General features: G+C 41.2%; 1 protein-coding gene across 2 annotated transcripts in view; it reads right to left on the reverse strand.

Annotated features, from left to right (window-relative positions):
• The window catches only part of LOC131937013 (glutamate receptor 3), an 81,839-nt gene that overhangs the window by 23,927 nt on the left and 35,293 nt on the right, over nucleotides 1–22,619 (reverse strand). For both annotated transcript variants that reach the window (XR_009386140.1, XM_059294193.1), the window contains exons 3-12: nucleotides 21,018–21,168; nucleotides 19,412–19,512; nucleotides 17,972–18,165; nucleotides 7,709–7,762; nucleotides 7,383–7,481; nucleotides 6,582–6,785; nucleotides 5,455–5,566; nucleotides 3,557–3,675; nucleotides 924–978; nucleotides 502–644 (exon numbers count right to left, since the gene is read on the reverse strand). Coding sequence is in view for 1 of the 2 variants with exons in the window: in XM_059294193.1 (XP_059150176.1) it covers nucleotides 502–644; nucleotides 924–978; nucleotides 3,557–3,675; nucleotides 5,455–5,566; nucleotides 6,582–6,785; nucleotides 7,383–7,481; nucleotides 7,709–7,762; nucleotides 17,972–18,165; nucleotides 19,412–19,512; nucleotides 21,018–21,168 (1,232 nt within the window). In the remaining variant the exon portion in view is untranslated. The remainder of the gene's footprint in view (nucleotides 1–501; nucleotides 645–923; nucleotides 979–3,556; nucleotides 3,676–5,454; nucleotides 5,567–6,581; nucleotides 6,786–7,382; nucleotides 7,482–7,708; nucleotides 7,763–17,971; nucleotides 18,166–19,411; nucleotides 19,513–21,017; nucleotides 21,169–22,619) is intronic.

A 22,619-nucleotide genomic window follows, 5' to 3' on the forward strand; every position in this document is an offset into this window, starting at 1 on the left:
CCCCCACACACTATGCAAGGACTTACCCCCACACACTAAGCAAGGACTCACCCCCACAGACTAAGCAAGCATTCACCCCCACACACTATACAATGACTTACCCCCACACACTATAGAATGACTTACCCCCACACACTATACAATGACTTACCCCCACACACTATACAATGACTTACCCCCACACACTATACAATGACTTACCCCCACACACTATACAAAGACTTACCCCCACACACTATACAATGACTTACCCCCACACACTATACAATGACTTACCCCCACACACTATACAATGACTTACCCCCACACACTATACAATGACTTACCCCCACACACTATACAATGACTTACCCCCACACACTATACAATGACTTACCCCCACACACTATACAATGACTTACCCCCACACACTATACAATGACTTACCCCCACACACTATACAATGACTCACCCCCACACACTAAGCAATGACTTACCCCCACACACTATACAATGACTTACCCCGTAGATGAGCTCGCCTATCATGCCATTCCACGTGTTATTGCTGTGCTCGAGTCTACCGTACGCCCCATCTGACACGATCTTAAACTTGTAGTTGAACCCCACCTCCTTGGCCAGTTCGCGAGCCAGGTCGGCCGAGAAGCCTGGACAAGAAAAAGACATTTAGGGAGGATGGCGACATTGTTGGATCGCGACATTTCCTTTCATTCCTTCATCGATTTGTGTGTCCCGTCTTAATGAGGCTTAATTGGGCTCAACGGTTAAAAACGGGTCGTCACACACACACAACCACACAAAAAATGTGAGTGAACACACATAACGACACAAAAATGTGATGTTAACACACACACACAACCACACAAAAATGTGAGGTTAACACACACATACAGTTGTGAGACGTACACTTACTTAGAGTGACGTACCTTCATACTCTATGGAGGATCCAGATTTTTCTTTGATCTTTAGAAACGGCTCAATCTGAGGGGTAGAGGGTAACGTGTGAGAGGGTAACGTGTGAGAGGGTCACGTGTGAGGGTCACGTATGTCAGTTGAGATTTTTGCTACACCCCTTTTGCCATATTGTTGGCCAATTACATTCAACTTCAACAAAACATACCTCACTTGTCGCCCAACAAGAGATATACCATTCAACCCAGAGGCGGAACTACAATGCCGCCAGACCGCGCAATGCGGGTTGGGGGTGTGCATTTTAGGGGGGCCCACAGCCGACCATAATCAATTTTTATAGGTTAAAAAAAAATTAATTTTCTTGCATTTTTGACTTGATGGTTGTGTTGTTAAAGTAATACTGTAGCTGTGGTTGGATTATCTTATACCATAGACACCGTCCAACTTTTCCCTTCACTGTGAAAGCCGATTTCTCTTTCTCTTACAATCAAACACACGCTGTTGTCGGCAAAATTCTTTAGAAAGAAAAAGTCCATCGCGCAAGAGGCAGCTAGCTGATATTAAAACGACTTTAGCTTCTTTATAACGTTTATTAGGGAAATTTGCTAAGTTGTTGAGTTCACTCGCGCAAAAGTTTCTGTCATAGGCCAAACATTTGTTTAAAAATATTTCAAAACTAGATAAATGGCCCGTTGAGGAAGGGTACAACGGGCGCTAGGCTGATAGTGCTGTCTCTTTTCTCTAAACTAAAACCATCCCACCCCCCCCCCACACACACCCCCACCCCCACCCCCCCCACACACACCACCCCCACCCCCCACCCCCCACACACACCTCCACCCCCCACACACCAACCACCCCCACCCCCTCACACACCACCCCCACCCCCCACCCCCCACCCCCCACCCACCCCCACCCACCCACCCCCACCCCCCAAAAAAACATGTCTACCGTCCCATTCAACGAAATATAATTATATACTTTTTCCAGTGTCCGCCCCCTCTCCGAAAATTCTACCCCCGCCACCGAAAATTTCAAGTACCCCCACCCCTCTCCGGGGAGGAAAAAGTCTAAACGAAAACCACCCCACCCCCCCACACACCACCCCCCCCCCCACACACCACCCCCCCCCCCACACACCACCACCCCACCCCCCCCCCCACACACACCCCCCCCACACACCACCCCCCCCACACACACACCCCCCCCACACACCACCCCCCCCCCCCCACCCCCCACCCCCCCCTAAAAAAACATGTCTACCGTCCCATTCAACGAAATATAATTATATACTTTTTCCAGTGTCCGCCCCCTCCCCGAAAATTCTACCCCCGCCCCCGAAAATTTCAAGTACCCTCACCCCTCTCCGGGGAGGAAAAAGTCTGAAAGAAACACTGGTGTCGCGCTTAGCCACTACCCGAAGAATTGCATTAAAGAAATTGCAAGAAAATCACTTTTTAGATTAGACACATTAATTAGGCGGTAATTTTATTATAGAGTATCGATGAAGAAATTTCTTTTGAGTTGGGGAGGGGGGGGGCTCAGACGTTCTTACGCGGGGGGTGGGGCTTCGCCCCTACCCGAAGAATTGTATGCAAGAAACTCTACACGCAAACCATTAAGATTAGACAACATTTCCTTTTTATTCAATGTTAACGCGAAAATCAATGACGTCATATAACTGTGAGCACTCTCTGGGTTTGAGATTATTTTCTACTCTGTGCTAAATGTGTCGACGTCATACTTCGTTTTTCGAAATACTGTGCATGTTTTTAAATTCCTTGTGTTTTCTCTAGAGCGTTCTTGTCAGATAGAATTTTTTGTTTTCTCTAGAGCGTTCTTGTCAGACAGAGCGTTCTTGTCAGATAGATAGATACATACACAGACAGCGAAACTATTATTATAGATGTGTAGTTGAGCGCCCCGAGATCCCCAGGGGCTATCTTAGCACCCGGGGTCAGCTTATTCGGCGTCCTGCACAGGGGGATAGGTGTAGCACTTGAATCATAAGTCTCGCTGCATCAGGGGCCTCCGCCGGGGGGCGACCCAAGAGGCGTTTCGGTGGTAGTGTGGACAAACTAGCGCCCCAACAAATAAACTTTATTTTTCAAACAGACGAATGCACTCACACACATAACATGTAATTCGTTTTAATTGAAAAACAACAACAAAGAAATGGTTTTTTTTCTTTTGTATATTGATATATATATAAATAAATATGTATATATATATATATATATATATATATATATATATATATATATATATATATATATATATATATATATATATATATATACATATATCTAATTATATAGCAGGTCCAAAAAAAATGTTTGTGGGGTGGCCCTTTTTTCGAGTTTTATTCTAGTTTCGCCACTGATTCAATCCTCTGACACTGGCAATCACATAAAGCGACATCAACATGTCATTGAGCCAGCCAGAGCTTCTTCCAGGCATCCTTCCGGGGAGGATCTGACCCCCCCCCCCCCCGAAGAAAGTCTACCGCCTCTCCCCGAACGAAAAGTTTCTCCCCCGGAGAAAAAAATATTTTTGGCGTTGACCCCGCCCACCTGACTATGACCTAGACTCCGCCCACCTGACGTTGACTCCGCCCACCTAATGACATGCAATTGATCCCGCCTACCTCTATAGATGTGATGATGTAGGTGCCATTGATGTGTTTAAAGTTGTCGTTGGTTTCTTGGCTCTGGGATTTACTCGGGTCAGATTCTCGCACAAACTGGGCTTCAGGTGACCACGTCCCTAAAGGAGAGAAAGTTGACCACATGTGTTAAGAAAAGAAAGTTGACTACATGTGTTAAGGACAGAAAGTTGACTACACAGATTTAGGAGAGAAAGTTGACCACATGTGTTAAGGAGAGAAAGTTGACCACATGTGTTAAGGACAGAAAGTTGACCACATGTGTTAAGGAAAGAAAGTTGACTACACGGATTTAGGAGAGAAAATTGACCACAAGGTTTTAGGAGAGAAAGTTGACCACAATGCTTTTGGAGATAAATTTAACCACATGTGTTAAGAAAAGAAAGTTGACCACAAGGCTTTAGGAGAGAAAGTTGACCACAATGCTTTTGGAGATAAATAAAACCACATGTGTTAAGAAAAGAAAGTTGACCACAAGGCTTTAGGAGAGAAAGTTGACCACAATGCTTTTGGAGATAAATTTAACCACATGTGTTAAGGACAGAAAGTTGACCACAAGGCTTTAGGAGAGAAAGTTGACGACACTTCGAACGAGAGTGTTTGGACTGATGGTGAGCGATGGTGTTTGTGTTGAGGTAGCCTATGTGTAAGGGTGGGTGATGTGTGCCAAGTTGTAGTGTGCAATCGAAGGTTAGGTGTTAGAGTGAAAGTGTGGGTGTGTGGGTGTGTGTGGGTGATGTGGGTGGTGTGTGTGTGTTGTGTGGTGAGGATGTGTGTGTGGTGTGTGTGTGGTGTGGGTGAGTAGTGAGGGTGTGTGTGTGGTTTGTATGTGTGGTGAGGGTGTGTGTGTGGTGTGTATGTGTGGTGTGGGTGTGGTGTGTATGTGTGGTATGTGTGTGGCGTGTGTATGTGTGGTGTGTATGTGTGGTGTGTATGTGTGGTGTGTATGTGTGGTGTGGTGTGTGTATGTGTGGTGTGTGTGTGTGTGTGTGATGTGTGGTGTGTATGTGTGGTGTGTATGTGTGGTGTGTATGTGTGGTGTGGTGTGTGTATGTGTGGTGTGTGTGTGTGTGTGTGATGTGGGTGTGTGTGGTGTGTGTTGTGTGTAGCGTGGGTGTTACAACATGTCTGGGTTCACTTAATGTATGTCGAGAAAATCTATTCAGATGCTAACCAAGTTTTACAAGCAATTCTCATGAAATAAAACCGTTAGAATTGAATGTCAATTTATCTTGTACCTTCCCCACCCTCCCCTCCCTACATTAAAAATATTTTATAGCAACCCCCCCCCCCCCCCCCATGCTGGCGACACTTAATTAAAGAAACTTGAGTCCCAGGGGAGGCACATGTGTTCTCGACACACTGGGAAACTGCATCTGTCTTCTAGAACCATCCGGCATGCCAGGCGCTTCAAGACTGGCCCAAATTCAATTCTTTCTTTCTCGTGACGTCACTAATAAGAACATACTAGGAAATTCTGCATCAGAAGATGTTTTGATGTTAGTGTTGAAATAAAAGTGTTGATGTTAGGGTTTAAATAAAAGTGTTGATGTTAGTGTTGAAATAAAAGTTTTGATGTTCTTGTAGTTATACAATCCTGGATTTATTTCTAGTCTGTTGCAAACATCACACCTGTGTCGCCATCATCTGTGACGTCATGGCACAACCTACCAATGACATCGCCACGCCAACTCCCTATGACGTCAGCCTCCCTCCCTATGACGTCAGCCTACCTCCCTATGACGTCAGCCTACCTCCCTATGACGTCAGCCTACGTCCCTATGACGTCAGCCTACCTCCCTATGACGTCAGCCTACCTCCCTATGACGTCAGCCTATCTCCCTTTGACGTCAGCCTACCTCCCTATGACGTCAGCCTACCTATCTTGTGTAAGCCCCTCTCCTCGTTGGAGAGGAACACGTCCAGCTTATAGTTGTCCCTGTAACCCTCCTGGTCAAAGGTCAAGCTACCCGTGAAGCCGCTGGGGGACCGCTGAAACAAAGACGTCACGTGTTTACAATTGGCTGAAACAAAGACGTCACATGTTTACAATTGGCTGAAACAAAGACGTCACATGTTTACAATTGGCTGAAACAAAGACGTCACGTGTTTACAATTGGCTGAAACAAAGACGTCACATGTTTACAATTGGCTTTCTATAATATTTTTGAACCTCATTTGAATAATTAAAAGAAAAAAAATATTAAAAGAAATAAATTACAACGACGTAATGTGTTTCGAACCCGTACCACCCGCATGGTAACTAATACACTAGCATATCCAACAGCTGGTAATACGATTTCATGCAAATTTAGTGGGTTCATTTACTCACAGCCAACTTAAAATAAAGCTAAATTGCGCGAATATTTTTTTATATTAAATTATATCCTAATTTAGCCAATCCGATTACTAAAATATTTCAGGCCTGAAATAGTTTAGTAAAGAAATTCATTGTAGGCCCAGATTTTAGGTGTAGAGGCTAGGCAGAGCTAAAACCTAATGCTGGACCTAATCCAGTGTGCTAGTGTTTCTTCCAGACTTTCTTCTCCGGGGGGGGGGGGGAGTAGGGAGGGGCGGATGGACTAAAATTTCCGACAACTATGACCTCAACTAAGACAAACTTTTGACTCGATAACCCAAGTATGACCCCAAGTATGACCCAAAGTATGACCCAAGTATGACCCAAAGTATGACCCAAGTATGACAATAGGCTGATGCCCTAGGTCAAGTACGACTGCAGTAAGACATCGAAGTAAAATACCAACCACTTGTCAACAGCCGGAGGCATTACACCCACCCCAGGCCATCATACCCCAGTCAAGCCCACCTCACCTCGCCCCCAGCCCACCTCACCCCACCCCACCATAACCGTCTAGCCCACCTCACCCCACATTACCCCACCCCACCATAACCGTCTAGCCCACCTCACCCCACATTACCCCACCCCACCATAACCGTCCAGCCCACCTCACCCCACCATAACCGTCCACCCCACCCCCACCCCTACCTTTTTGATCATGGAGACGAGCCTAGGGCCGAACATCCAGGGCAGGGGGGGCCTGGTGGTGCAGGGCACGCCCCTGGTCTTGTTGAGGTTGTAGAGCTCGCCCCGCCTGAAGCTCCACCGGAACACGTCGCTGTCGGTCTCCAGCATACCGGCGATGGCACTCTCTACCACCTGGAACCCGTCCACTGCCAGGGCAGCCGGCACCTGGGGATGGTCACGTGATTCTGCTGTCCACGGTACAACACAAGGCTGGCCTACATGGTACAGGGGGGCAGAGGGGGCTCGCTAACTCACCTCACTCACATGACTGACGCACTGACTCACCTGACTGACTCAATGACTCATTTACCTGTCTGACTCCCTGACTCACCTGACTGACTTCCAAACTCACAAGACTGACGTCCTAACTCACCTGACTCCCAAACTCACCTGACGCCCTGACTCACCTGACGCCCTGACTCATCTGACTGACGCCCTGACTCACCTGACGCCCTGACTGACCTGACTGACGCCCTGACTCACATGACGCCCTGACTCACCTGACTGACGCCCTGACTCACCTGACGCCCTGACTCACCTGACTGACGCCCTGACTCACCTGACGCCCTGACTCACCTGACTGACGCCCTGACTCACCTGACTGACGCCCTGACTCACCTGACGCCCTGACTCACCTGACGCCCTGACTCACCTGACGCCCTGACTCACCTGACGCCCTGACTCACCTGACTGACGCCCTGACTCACCTGACGCCCTGACTCACCTGACTGACGCCCTGACTCACCTGACGCCCTGACTCACCTGACTGATGTAGAGCTGAGAGAGCGGGTCCAACAGCTGGAAGCCGGTGACGTTGACTCCCCCATGCCGGAACCGTGACAGCTCCATGGAGTTAAAGTCCTGTGGGAGGGGAGGGAGGGAGGGGAGGGAGGGTTGTCAGCAGGACAGACGAGATTAAGTCATATAGTAATTGTACCAAATGGTTGAGATGACACAAAAGAAACACAAGACATCATATAAATGACAGCAAAACATGACATCATACAAATAACAGCAAGCACAAGACATCATACAAATGACATCAGATACATGACATCACCACTAGATGACATCAAGAGAGAACTGACCAGAGTGGCCAAGAGATAGTTGTATCCCGCCTTGTTCATGCCGACCTCAGGAATCTGAGGACACAACAATCATACAATCATTGATCTGGGACACAACAATCATACAATCATTAATCTGAGGACACAACAATCACACAATCATTAATCTGGGGGATACAACAATCACACAATCATTAATCTGGGGGACACAACAATCATACAATCATTAATCTGAGGACACAACAATCACACAATCATTAATCTGTGGACACAACAATCACTAATCTGGGGGACACAACAATCATTAATCTGGGGGACACAACAATCATACAATCATTAATCTGGGGACACAACAATCATTGTCTCTAATCTTTAATGTCACACAATCCTTGCTACATTTTTGTACAGGGGTTGTGTGTGTTTATGTCTCTGTGTGTGTCTATGTCTGTTTGTATGTGTTTTCTATGTCTGTGTGTTTTTATGTATGTGTGTGTGTGTTTTTATCTGTTTGCGTATGTTTTTATGTGTGTGTGTGTGTGTGTGTTTTTTAAATCTGTTTGTGTGTGTTTTTATGTCTGTGTTTGTGTGTATTTTTGTCTGTTTGTGTGTGTTTTTATCTGTGTGTGTTTATGTCTGTGTGTGTGTGTTTTTTTTATCTGTGTGTGTGTTTATGTCTCTGTGTGTGTGTTTATATCCCTGTGTGTGTGTTTATGTCTGTGTTTGTGTGTATTTTTGTCTGTTTTTGTGTGTTTTTATCTGTGTGTGTGTTTATGTCTGTGTGTGTGTTTTTTTTATCTGTGTGTGTGTTTATGTCTCTGTGTGTGTGTTTATATCCCTGTGTGTGTTTTTATGTCTGTGTTTGTGTGTATTTTTGTCTGTTTGTGTGTGTTTTTATCTGTGTGTGTGTTTATGTCTGTGTGTATGTGTTTTTTTATGTGTGTGTTTATGTCTCTGTGTGTGTGTTTTTATATCCCTGTGAGTGTGAGGCGCTACGCCAGCAGACTCCACAGCCCGAGAGTGTGTCGAGCAAATATTGAGGCATTTGATCAGACGACAAGAGCCAGTTGTTCCCCTTTAGACCCCCTCTTCCCCTGCCTGATTGCCAATTTCGGAAATTACTCTCGGAGATTTCTATCTATTTCTCCCCGGAAAAAATGGGATACAAAAAAAATGAACGGAAACCTTAATTCCGCCAAGACTGTGTTGTTTGTAGCTAAGCTATTGTATTAAAACAGGGATCCTCTTGATTTTAATATGGATCTTCATGGTTTCAATCTGGTCTAATGTTTGTAGGCGGTCCTTAAGATTGGTAGGGCGGTCCTTAAGATTGGTAGGGTGGTCCTTAAGATTGGTAGGGCGGTCCTTAAGATTGGTAGGACGGTCCTCTAGATTTTTATTGAGCTGTCACTAAAGGTAGCCTGACACTGACGTGTGTACGTCATACAGGTAGCCTGACACTGACGTGTGTACGTCATACAGGTAGCCTGGCACTGACGTGTGTACGTCATACAGGTAGCCTGACACTGACGTGTGTACGTCATACAGGTAGCCTGACACTGAGGTGTGTACGTCATACAGGTAGCCTGACACTGACGTGTTACGTCATACAGGTAGCCTGGCACTGACGTGTGTACGTCATACAGGTAGCCTGACACTGACGTGTGTACGTCATACAGGTAGCCTGCCACTGACGTGTGTACGTCATACAGGTAGCCTGACACTGACGTGTACACACATTCAAGCTTTAGTCCAACGTTTAACACGGAACTAATAGGACGACCTTTCTATTCTTTTTAGCGCAATTTCCATGCGGACAATTGCGATTATTAACTCGTCATTTCTGGATGGATGGATGGATGGATGGATGGATGGATGGATGGATGGATGGATGGATGTGTGTCCGCAGCTTTAAGTCGTATCTCCTCCACAACGAAGCAATATCGAGGACTAGTTCCAAAAGCAAATATGTTAAGCAAGTTCCGAGGATGATTGTGAGCCAAACAAATTCCCGGAATTCCTTCCTGGATTTCCCGGAAAAGCCAAAAAACCTCGAAAAAAGGCAGTTTTTGGCCCATATCTCGGCAACCAGACCACTTAGCGACTTGAAACATTTACTAATCGATTTCTGCCATAATTTAGAACAATATTGCCGAAGAAAGTTTTCAAAAATATCCTTTCGTTTGGTCACAAAAAATTAATTAAGAAAATTGCGCTTAAATTGTCACTAGACTTTTTATTAATTTTTTAAATTCTCCACACAAGTAGTTTTCTTTTACAGTATCTTTTTGTTTCTTACATAATCATATAAATATTTTTTCTTACATAATCATATAAATATTTTTTCTTATATAATCATATAAGTATTTTTCTTAAATAATAATATAAATATTTTTTCTTATATAATCATATAATTGTTTTTTCTTATATAATCATATAAATATTTTTTCTTATATAATAATATCAATATTTTTCCTTATATAATCATATGATTATTTTTTCATACATAATCATATATTTTTTCTTATATACTCATATAAATATTTTTTTAATATAATCATATAAATATTTTTTCAAATAAAATCATATAAATATTTTTTCTTATATAATAATATAAATATTTTTTCTTGTATAATCATATAAATATGTTTTCTTACATAATCATATAATTTTTTTTCTTATAAATGATATAAATATTTTTCTTTTATAATCATATAAATGTTTTTTCTTATATAATAATATAACTATTTTTTCTTATATAATCATATAATTATTTTTTCTTATATACTCATATAAATATTTTTTCTTATATAATCATATAAATATTTTTTTCATATATAATCATATAAATATTTTTTCTTATATAATAATATAAATATTTTTTCTAATATAATCATACAAATATTTTTTCTTATATAATCATATAAATATTTTATATAGGCTAATTGAAGACCTTAGTGCTAAAAGTACTTAAGTCACATTTTTGTCAAAATCAAACTAAATAGCCATTGCTACCTTTCCGGTTAAGCTGGATGTCCTGTATAAATATAAAAGCTTAATTATGTACCTAAGTCCCCCTTTAAAGCAAACCAAAAAATAGAAACACCAACTTCTGTGAACAAAAAGTAATTAAGTCCAATGTTTCGGTGCTAAAAGTTCTTAATTTCGCTAATCCAATCATTTTGCTCGATTTGGGTCACATGGTTTTATCTTCTAAACTGAAAACAATGGCAGACAGGGAAGACGTGCAAATTGATGATACTCAATCTAAAGCAAAAAAAAGGAGGCTTACGCCATCAAAATGGAAAAGAAATGAAATCAAGGTGGCTAAAGTTAAAGGTAGTATTTTCATTTATAATTTTTGTTTCATTTAAACAATAAATAAACACTTTCTTATATTTAAATTCAGAAAAAAAAAATCTAGATTTAGGTCACAAGAGCACAAGACTCTGTTAGTGTTAACTGTTAAGTAGTAAAGTACTGTTAAGATTCAAGAATCTTTTCAAAAGAATATAATCTAGAGATCTAGATTCTAGATCCAGATCTAAAAATATATAGATCTAGACTAGATCTATAATAATATGGCTAGATTGTAGACTAGAATAGATCTAGATTCTAGAAATCTATTTCACTAGGGCACTATCACTAGGGCGACTAGGCCTATTCTATTTCGGTATTTCATAGTATCTACTATCTAGTGTCTAGATCTAGATCTAGTCTAGATTCTAGATAGAATCTAGGCAAAAAAATAGCAATTTTTTCAATTAATGTTTGATCAATTTAACCCTATCCCTACAAGGCGGGTCAAATTGACCCGACACTGCTACATTTTAGTTAATTACTGGTCAACCACTGGACCAATTGTTTTGAGCTTCTAGATATGCTACCTACACATACAATGCTTGATTTCAGCATAAAAATGAATGTTTAATTTTGCACGTGTGCATGAGGGTGAGCAGGTTTAGGTTCACTATTCCTCTCCCTACTAACATGGGTCAAATTGACCCGTATACTTTTATATAGAGAAAAACTCTACTGGAGCAGGGGAAAGTGGTATAAATCTATAGAAGTTTCAAACAACTTCCCTTGGAGCTAGACCTTTTGGGCTCATAAGTTTGTATCCCTTCCTGCCTTACTGAAGACAGCAATAAGAAACATTTTTTTCAGCGCCGAAGCGCAACAATCCTTTGTTCAACATTGTTGATAGCATGTTTTTAGACTCAACCTTGTTGTTACAAATGAAACTAGTGGATTGCTAGGTTTGGGCCTACTCATTGAGAAGTTGTAAGGAAAGATGTACCAACTGATGACTGCATGGGTTCATTGGCTACTGTATAATTTCGAAAGCGATGAATCAGACCTGAACTTATTTTTGCTGCTGAATTTGGAAATTAGGGCCATACTGTCAATAAAGTATTTAGGATATAATCAAGATACAGCAGGAAGCCAATATTGAATTGTATCTATGCAGTCTTTTGCGACAAAAGCCATCTGATGAGGTCAGTTTTCTGGTCCATAGATGTTAGACCATGTCACCTCAGACAGTCCAACCATAGTTGGGTAAAATAGGACCAACTCCTTGACCAGCTTTCACATGGAAAGTACATGGAACCATATTTCGATAAATCAATGGATATTGATATAGAGATAACTAATGTATCAATCTCTGGTAACTTTGTACTTTACATTGAACTAAGTTTTTGGCTACTAATCTGTGTCAAGCATGCATATTGATGCAAAAATGATGACATCAAAATGGAAAGACTGCATAAAATCATCCATGTATGGCTCTAGCAACATGCCCCAATGGGCAAACTAAGTGGTAGCTAATGACCATATTTTTCAATTTCCAACTGTCTCCAATAAGTTGAAATACAAAGTGACAGCTATTACAAATAGACAGCAGCAGATTTACAAAATTTGTATATTGTCAAAAAAGTTGGTTCTGCCCCAAGTTGAGCATTGAGTATAGAGAACTATGTCCAAGCTACTGCAATTCACATTAGATCAAATAGTAATAGTAGACAAAAAGAAGCCTTCTGAAACCACCCACTGAGTGTTGGGCCCAATAGCGTCATCCAAAAGTTATTATGCAAGATACATGTTAGATGGGAAAATAACTATTTGTTAAATATATAGATTCTATCTCAAGTCTATATAGCTTTACTGTGCAAACTGATAATAATTGTGATTAAGTTTTCTTGCATATGAAAAATAAATTGATAGTAAAGGTATACGATTTTATATTTAGTAACGTCTAGTTTTATTTATGCCTAAAAAGTATAATAATAAATTACCTAAAACTAAAATTTAGTGTAGAAATGTATAAACTATAATTTTAGTGTCCATCTATCATTGAAATAATAGTTATGCTATAAAAAATATACATATGCAATAATAGATTCTTATATAAAAAGTATACGGGTCAAAATGACCCGCCTTGTAGTCGAATACAGTGAAATAGGGTTGTAGGGATAGGGTTAATGTGAATCGAAGTCAAATGGCATAATACACGGAAATAGGCCAACTAAAGGCTACCCTTTTTATCTCAAAATTAAAATCTTTATTTAGATCTAGACTAGTTGGCCTATACTAACTATACTTTGTGTGTATAGGTATAGAGTATAGATAGGCAGCTTAATAAATTTTTCTTAAACAGGTTAATTAATCAGTAGAGCCTATTATTATTAAGTTAGGCACTATTTACTATTTGATTAGTATTAGACATTAGGACTATTTTTAGGCCTACTGTTATTTTAATATTATATTAAATCTAGATCTAGTGATTGATTACTCTGTATTATTTGTTTTACTGAGTTCAACAGTATAAAATTAATAGAAAATAATACATTTTATATTTTCAGGAGAAGCACATACATCTTACGGTAACAAGCTCAAGCCAGCAAAGGAGGCTTTCATTGTGGAATGTCGGTGCAAATGCCTGACAAAACTAACCGAAGTGGAGAGGAAAAGAATTTTCACAGAATTTACTTCATTGAAGGACCATGAGGCGCAAAATGTTTATCTACGTGGATGCATTAGTGTAAATCCTGACACAGTAATACGTCGAAGGCCAAGAAAAGAAGATGCTAAGGAGCGAAGCAGCTTTTCTTATTCTGTAACTGTCCAGGAACAAACCATCTTAATTTGCAAAGGAGCTTTTCTTGGATTGCACGGCATAAAAGATTCGAGATTAAAAAGAAAAGTCCTTAACTTTTCTGTCAGTATAGCGGATGGACGTGGTAAACATGGCAATCATAAAAAGATTGATGAAGAAATTCGAAAGCGGGTTTGTGACCACACTAGAATGTTTCCTGCTCGTGAAAGCCACTATAGCAGATCAAAGAATATGCACAAGAAATACCTTGATGCCTCACTGACAGTTGCTGAAATGCACAGATTATTTATTCAAGAAAATCCTGATCTGCAGGATACAATCAAATACTGGTTGTATCATGACATTTTCAACTATGAGTTCAACATTAAATTCGGATTTCCTCGCTCTGACATATGCGACAGATGTGAGAGATTTGTAGCGGACATAAAGGCTGCTGAAATAGCCAATAACAGTGTTTTACTTAAAGACCTGAAAATGCAGCATGAGCTCCACATCAGGAAAGCTGATGTGTTTAATGTACAAATAACTGAGGCCACTTCAGCTGCAAAGGTAACTCAAGACACTGCAGTGATCTGCATGGATTTTGAAAAAAACCTGCCCCTACCTCTAACTGGCATTGGGCAAGAATATTACAAACGCCAACTGTGGATCCATAATTTATGCATCCATGATAATGTTAATAACTCAGCAAAAATGTATCTTTATGCAGAGCATTTTGCAGCCAAGGGTCCTAATGAGGTTATATCTTGCCTTGACCATTATATTTCTACACTGGATAGGTCAATATCTAAGCTTGTCCTGTTTGTGGACAACTGCTTCTCCCAGAACAAGAATCGTTACATTTTTGGCTATCTACAGGGCATTGTGAATAAAAGTCCCTACCTGACAACAGTTTATTTAAACTATCCCCTTCCGGGACATAGCCGAATGCCATGCGATCGAGATTTTGGGCGCATTGAAAAGCGCAGGCGTAAAACTGACAGGGTGATTCTCCCTTCTCAATGGGTTTCCCTCATTAAGCATACAGATGTACAAAGTCCTTTTGATGTTGTTTATGTAGAACATCCCCTCACGGATAACATGATGGATGATGGGACTCCTATTGTTAAAGTCCTTGATTATAAAAAAGCTTTTGACCCCCTTTTAAAGCCTATCACTGGCATCAGTGAGTTTAGAGGGGCCAAGTTTGAAAGGGGCAAGGAGCCTCTAAGCAGGAATTCAATGACATCTGACTGTACAGATTTGGTGCCAACATTCAAAAGGGGGAAAAAACTCTCTACCCTTTTGACCATTAAGCCAAATAGGGCATTCATTAATTTCCTGCCTGTAAAGACAGCGAAAGTGAATGATATCAAGGAACTTTTAAAACATGTCAGCATACCAGCTGAAGCAACATTTTATGATAATATCAGAGGTAGAGATACAGCTGAGGATAGCAGTGACTCTGAATCTGTGGAATAGTGATTTTGTTTTTGTGTACAGTATTTTAATAAAATAATGTTAAAATTTAGATGATTTATTTTGTTACTTTGTGAAAATTTATTATAAAACATACTAAAGACTATAAAACATGGTGTTACTAACCTCATTCTGTAAGAAGTACAACTGATAGCTACAAAATCACTTTTTAAAAAAATATTTTCTTGAAAAAGTACTTAAGTCCAATGCTGAAATTTGGTGCAAAAAGTACCTAAGTACTCAATTTGGACAAAAAGTACTTAAGTCAAAAAACAAATAAGTCATTATCTCATAATATTTCATGGCTTTTCAGCTAAATTTGCCCATACACATTCATTACACATGTATATAATAAACCAAATCAATAAAAGTGGATTTATCTTTATTGCCTGATTTCAGGGTCAGTTTGAAATTTCAAACCCTGTTATCTCAAAATGGGTATTTTGTGACTTAAGTACTTTTAGCACTGAGGTCTTCAATTACATACATTCTTTTCTTATAGTTATATACATTTTTTCTTATATAATTCTTTTATAATTATACAAATACTTTTTTTTATGAAACTAAAAAAAAGTCTTTTCATAATTTGTGTTTTAGCGAAAATGAAAATTTAGGAGGGGTAGTCTACAAAAGGGATTGAGCTGTCAATAGGAGGGATTGGGTTGTCAATAGGAGGGATTGGGTTGTCAATAGAAGGGATTGGGTTGTCAATAGAAGGGATTGGGTTGTCAATAGAAGGGATTGGGTTGTCAATAGAAGGGATTGGGTTGTCAATAGAAGGGATTGGGTTGTCAATAGAAGGGATTGGGTTGTCAATAGAAGGGATTGGGTTGTCAATAGAAGGGATTGGGTTGTCAATAGAAGGGATTGGGTTGTCAATAGAAGGGATTGGGTTGTCAATAGAAGGGATTGGGTTGTCAATAGAAGGGATTGGGTTGTCAATAGAAGGGATTGGGTTGTCAATAGAAGGGATTGGGTTGTCAATAGAAGGGATTGGGTTGTCAATAGAAGGGATTGGGTTGTCAATAGAAGGGATTGGGTTGTCAATAGAAGGGATTGGGCTGTCAATAGAAGGGATTGGGTTGTCAATAGAAGGGATTGGGTTGTCAATAGAAGGGATTGGGTTGTCAATAGAAGGGATTGGGTTGTCAATAGAAGGGATTGGGTTGTCAAGAGAAGGGATTGGGTTGTCAATAGAAGGGATTGGGTTGTCAATAGAAGGGATTGGGTTGTCAATAGAAGTGATTGGGCTGTCAATAGAAGTGATTGGGTTGTCAATAGAAGGGATTGGGTTGTCAATAGAAGGGATTGGGTTGTCAATAGAAGTGATTGGGCTGTCAATAGAAGGGATTGGGTTGTCAATAGAAGGGATTGGGTTGTCAATAGAAGGGATTGGGTTGTCAATAGAAGGGATTGGGTTGTCAATAGAAGGGATTGGGTTGTCAATAGAAGGGATTGGGTTGTCAATAGAAGGGATTGGGTTGTCAATAGAAGGGATTGGGTTGTCAATAGAAGGGATTGGGTTGTCAATAGAAGTGATTGGGCTGTCAATAGAAGGGATTGGGTTGTCAATAGAAGGGATAGAGCTGTCAATAGAAGTGATTGGGCTGTCAATAGGAGGGATTGGGTTGTCAACAATTGACTTGATACCAGTCTTCCTTTAGTAGAAACATCTTTGTGACGTTGCATTTTGTCAAGACATAAAAAAGTGACAGAAAAAACGTGACTTTCTTAAATTTCAGCCCTCTCTAGCCCAAGTTGAGAGCTGTCCCCCAGCACCAATTTCCACCGGCCCGTCCTGGCGTGTTTTTATAGCACTCAACTCGGACCTCCATTACTGACGGCGCTCCGTTTTTGTGGCGTGCGGGTTGTACAGCACAGCCAACCCTCTCGCTTCAACCAGGCACACAACCCGCTGTACAGCACAGCCAACCCTCTCGCTTCAACCAGGCACACAACCCGCTGTACAGCACAGCCAACCCTCTCGCTTCAACCAGGCACACAACCCGCTGTACAGCACAGCCAACCCTCTCGCTTCAACCAGGCACACAACCGGCAGGGCCAAGTCGCTTCAGCAATAATCCACAGTACACAAGGTCCACAGTACACAAGGTTTTGTATCATGTTCTAGTCTAGCAGTCGTCAAAAGATTTATGACACTGTTAAGACAGTCAACAGTTAAGACAGTCAACAGTTAAGACAGTCAACAGTTAAGAAAATACAAAATTACATGCTGAAAGAGTTAGGGTTTGCGTAAAGTTTGTGTTTGGTTTAGAGTTAGAGTTTGTGTTAGGGTTTATGTAAGAGTAAGATTTTGTGTTAGAGTTAGGATTTGGGTTAGGGTTTATGTTAGAGTTAGGATTTGGTTTAGAGTTTGTGTTAGAGTTAGGGTTGTGTTAGGATTGTTGCCCAAGAAAGAAGTTGTTCCTGGCAATACAAAAGGTGGCTGTTTGGTTGCATCATGAGCTGATTGCCTGGTGGATAATCTGTGGATTACCTGGTGGATAATCTGTGGATTACCTGGTGGATAATCTCAAGATTACCTGGTGGATAATCTGTGGATTACCTGGTGGATAATCTGTGGATTACCTGGTGGATAATCTCAAGATTACCTGGTGGATAATCTGTGGATTACCCGTACCACAAACGACGGGTTTAAGACACCTGCTCTTGAACTAACGAGGTCACACTCCCAGCAGCGGTCAACTCACCTGTCTTAAGACAGTTTTATAAGCTTCTTCCGATGAGAGGTCAAGGACGATGCCCTTGAACTCGCTGGAGCTGTCCATCTTGTCAATCATCTTCAGCTCGTCGTGTACGTCCGTCAGGTCTTTGAGCCGGACCATGGAGTAGTAGTGGAGGTCCGCGTTTCTCAGCCGGTACATGTTGTGGAGTCGCTGGAGACCTACACGTCACACAGAGACCTGTCAGCTCAATAATCAACATGACCTTTGACCTAACATGATTACCAAGTACTTTAAATAAGGTGAAAGGTTAAGCCAGCACCATCTTCACTTGTGCTGTCACACCCAGACAAACTGGCAATTAAAAAGTTTGGCCAGTTATTTGTCCATCCCTTGATTGTGTACAAATAAAAAGAAAAACGACACGACGGTACGTTACAATGATCACATTTTGAGAGCTGTGTTCACATCCGTTAAAACGGGTGTCGGACTTCTGTGCTAGCAGCTTTTTGCCCTTGTCGGCCTTTTGGCTGTCGGTCATTTGGCTGTCGGCATTTTAGGCAGTCGGCCTTTAGGCAACATCCAGTCGATAAAAAATAGTTTACTACCATGTTCTGTGGTCATTAAAGCACGCCAGCTGTTGTGTTATGTATGTGTACATATACTACACCAACTGATGTGTTATGTATGTACATACACTACACCAACTGATGTGTTATGTATGTGATACTACACTGAGCGAAACATTAAGCCAGGTACTAACGCTATGATATATTTTCACAATGCAATTAAAAATTCTTAGTTTGCCGTTATCCTGTACTCCGTTGCTTGAATTTAATTTCTCTCCACGTTTGACAGGCGCATAAAAATAAAATTTCGGGCAATGTTACAAAATTTTTCTAGTTTTAATCAACAAAATAATTTGCACAACACAATCATTTTTAAAAATATTTTTTTCCATTCTTCAAGTTCATGATTTTTTTTTTGTAAAAAAGAATTAAAATAATCACGAGCTGTTTCGGGAGATGTTTGACGTTTGTGAAATATGAGAGTTGAAATGAAATTTGAAAACAAAATTTGAAACCAACTTTTTTCTTTACAACCATCGGAGCTTAATTTGAGCCAGGAGCTTAATGTCTGCTGGGAAAGGTCTAATCGTGGAGCTAAGTATTTAATAGGAAAGGTCTAATCGTGGAGCTAAGTATTTAATAGGAAAGGTCTCATCATGGAGTTAAACATATATTGGGAACGGTCTTATCGTCCAGATAATAAAATATTGAATGAATATATGATTAGAGTTAGATTTAGGGTTAGGGTTAGAGTTAAGGTTAGAGTAAGGGTTAAGGTTATGGTTAAGATTAGGGTTAGAGTTAGGGTAAGAGTAAGGGTTAAGATTAGGGTTAGAGTTAGGGTTATATATTATCGGGTTAGGTTTAACGGGACCTAGGGGTAGGTTTAACGACCAACCTTCATCCGAGTCAAACAGGAAGTTGACGTGACGCCAGCCCAGGTAGGCGATGAGGTCAATGATGGCGCGCGTCGTGTCGGGCCGCAGGTGGAACTCGTAGCTGGAACAGAGAGGTAAACATACAGACTGACCTTTAACCCCGTATGTAGAACAGAGAGGTAAACATACAGACTGACCTTTAACCCCGTATGTAGAACAGAGAGGTAAACATACAGACTGACCTTTAACCCCGTATGTAGAACAGAGAGGTAACATACAGACTGACCTTTAACCCCGTATGTAGAACAGAGAGGTAAACATACAGACTGACCTTTAACCCCGTATGTAGAACAGAGAGGTAAACATACAGACTGACCTTTAACCCCGTATGTAGAACAGAGAGGTAAACATACAGACTGACCTTTAACCCCGTATGTAGAACAGAGAGGTAAACATACAGACTGACCTTTAACCCCGTATGTAGAACAGAGAGGTAAACATACAGACTGACCTTTAACCCCGTATGTAGAACAGAGAGGTAAACATACAGACTGACCTTTAACCCCGTATGTAGAACAGAGAGGTAAACATACAGACTGACCTTTAGCACCGTATGTAGAACAGAGAGGTAAACATACAGACTGACCTTTAGCACCGTATGTAGAACAGAGAGGTAAACATACAGACTGACCTTTAACCCCGTATGTAGAACAGAGAGGTAAACATACAGACTGACCTTTAACCCCGTATGTAGAACAGAGAGGTAAACATACAGACTGACCTTTAGCACCGTATGTAGAACAGAGAGGTAAACATACAGACTGACCTTTAGCACCGTATGTAGAACAGAGAGGTAAACATACAGACTGACCTTTAACCCCGTATGTAGAACAGAGAGGTAAACATACAGACTGACCTTTAACCCCGTATGTAGAACAGAGAGGTAAACATACAGACTGACCTTTAGCACCGTATGTAGAACAGAGAGGTAAACATACAGACTGACCTTTAACCCCGTATGTAGAACAGAGAGGTAAACATACAGACTGACCTTTAACCCCGTATGTAGAACAGAGAGGTAAACATACAGACTGACCTTTAACCCCGTATGTAGAACAGAGAGGTAAACATACAGACTGACCTTTAACCCCGTATGTAGAACAGAGAGGTAAACATACAGACTGACCTTTAGCACCGTATGTAGAACAGAGAGGTAAACATACAGACTGACCTTTAACCCCGTATGTAGAACAGAGAGGTAAACATACAGACTGACCTTTAACCCCGTATGTAGAACAGAGAGGTAAACATACAGACTGACCTTTAACCCCGTATGTAGAACAGAGAGGTAAACATACAGACTGACCTTTAACCCCGTATGTAGAACAGAGAGGTAAACATACAGACTGACCTTTAACCCCGTATGTAGAACAGAGAGGTAAACATACAGACTGACCTTTAACCCCGTATGTAGAACAGAGAGGTAACAAACAGACTGACCTTTAACCCCGTATGTAGAACAGAGAGGTAAACATACAGACTGACCTTTTGCACCGTATGGAGAACATAAAGGACACCATACAAACTGACATATAAATGTAGCCCAACCCAAAGCCCAATACTCACGGGGAGGGGTCGCCCCTGATAGAGGAACTAGAGAGCGTGGTGCTGATGAAGGGCATGTGGAAGGTGGCGGAGAGAGCCTTGACGATGTCAGCAGACTCCATGGACTTCTGGCCCACAATAGCAAACACACCTTGGGACATCAGGAGACACACTGAAACAACAGGGCAAATCATGACATGATGGGGCAACAGGGCAAATCATGACACACTGAAACAACAGGGCAAATCATGACACACTGAAACAACAGGGCAAATCATGACACACTGAAACAACAGGGCAAATCATGACACACTGAAACAACAGGGCAAATCATGACACACTGAAACAACAGGGCAAATCATGACATGATGGGGCAACGGGGCAAATCATGACACACTGAAACAACAGGGCAAATCATGACACACTGAAACAACAGGGCAAATCATGACACACTGAAACAACAGGGCAAATCATGACACACTGAAACAACAGGGCAAATCATGACACACTGAAACAACAGGGCAAATCATGACACACTGAAACAACAGGGCAAATCATGACACACTGAAACAACAGGGCAAATCATGACACACTGAAACAACAGGGCAAATCATGACACACTGAAACAACAGGGCAAATCATGACACACTGAAACAACAGGGCAAATCATGACACACTGAAACAACAGGGCAAATCATGACACACTGAAACAACAGGGCAAATCATGACACACTGAAACAACAGGGCAAATCATGACACACTGAAACAACAGGGCAAATCATGACACACTGAAACAACAGGGCAAATCATGACACACTGAAACAACAGGGCAAATCATGACACACTGAAACAACAGGGCAAATCATGACACACTGAAACAACAGGGCAAATCATGACACACTGAAACAACAGGGCAAATCATGACACACTGAAACAACAGGGCAAATCATGACACACTGAAACAACAGGGCAAATCATGACACACTGAAACAACAGGGCAAATCATGACACACTGAAACAACAGGGCAAATCATGACACACTGAAACAACAGGGCAAATCATGACACACTGAAACAACAGGGCAAATCATGACACACTGAAACAACAGGGCAAATCATGACACACTGAAACAACAGGGCAAATCATGACACACTGAAACAACAGGGCAAATCATGACACACTGAAACAACAGGGCAAATCATGACACACTGAAACAACAGGGCAAATCATGACACACTGAAACAACAGGGCAAATCATGACACACTGAAACAACAGGGCAAATCATGACACACTGAAACAACAGGGCAAATCATGACACACTGAAACAACAGGGCAAATCATGACACACTGAAACAACAGGGCAAATCATGACACACTGAAACAACAGGGCAAATCATGACACACTGAAACAACAGGGCAAATCATGACACACTGAAACAACAGGGCAAATCATGACACACTGAAACAACAGGGCAAATCATGACACACTGAAACAACAGGGCAAATCATGACACACTGAAACAACAGGGCAAATCATGACACACTGAAACAACAGGGCAAATCATGACACACTGAAACAACAGGGCAAATCATGACACACTGAAACAACAGGGCAAATCATG

This window comes from Physella acuta, unplaced genomic scaffold, assembly GCF_028476545.2.
Source record: "Physella acuta isolate Inbredline_101_S28 unplaced genomic scaffold, ASM2847654v3 ptg000017l, whole genome shotgun sequence".
NCBI lineage: Eukaryota > Metazoa > Mollusca > Gastropoda > Physidae > Physella > Physella acuta.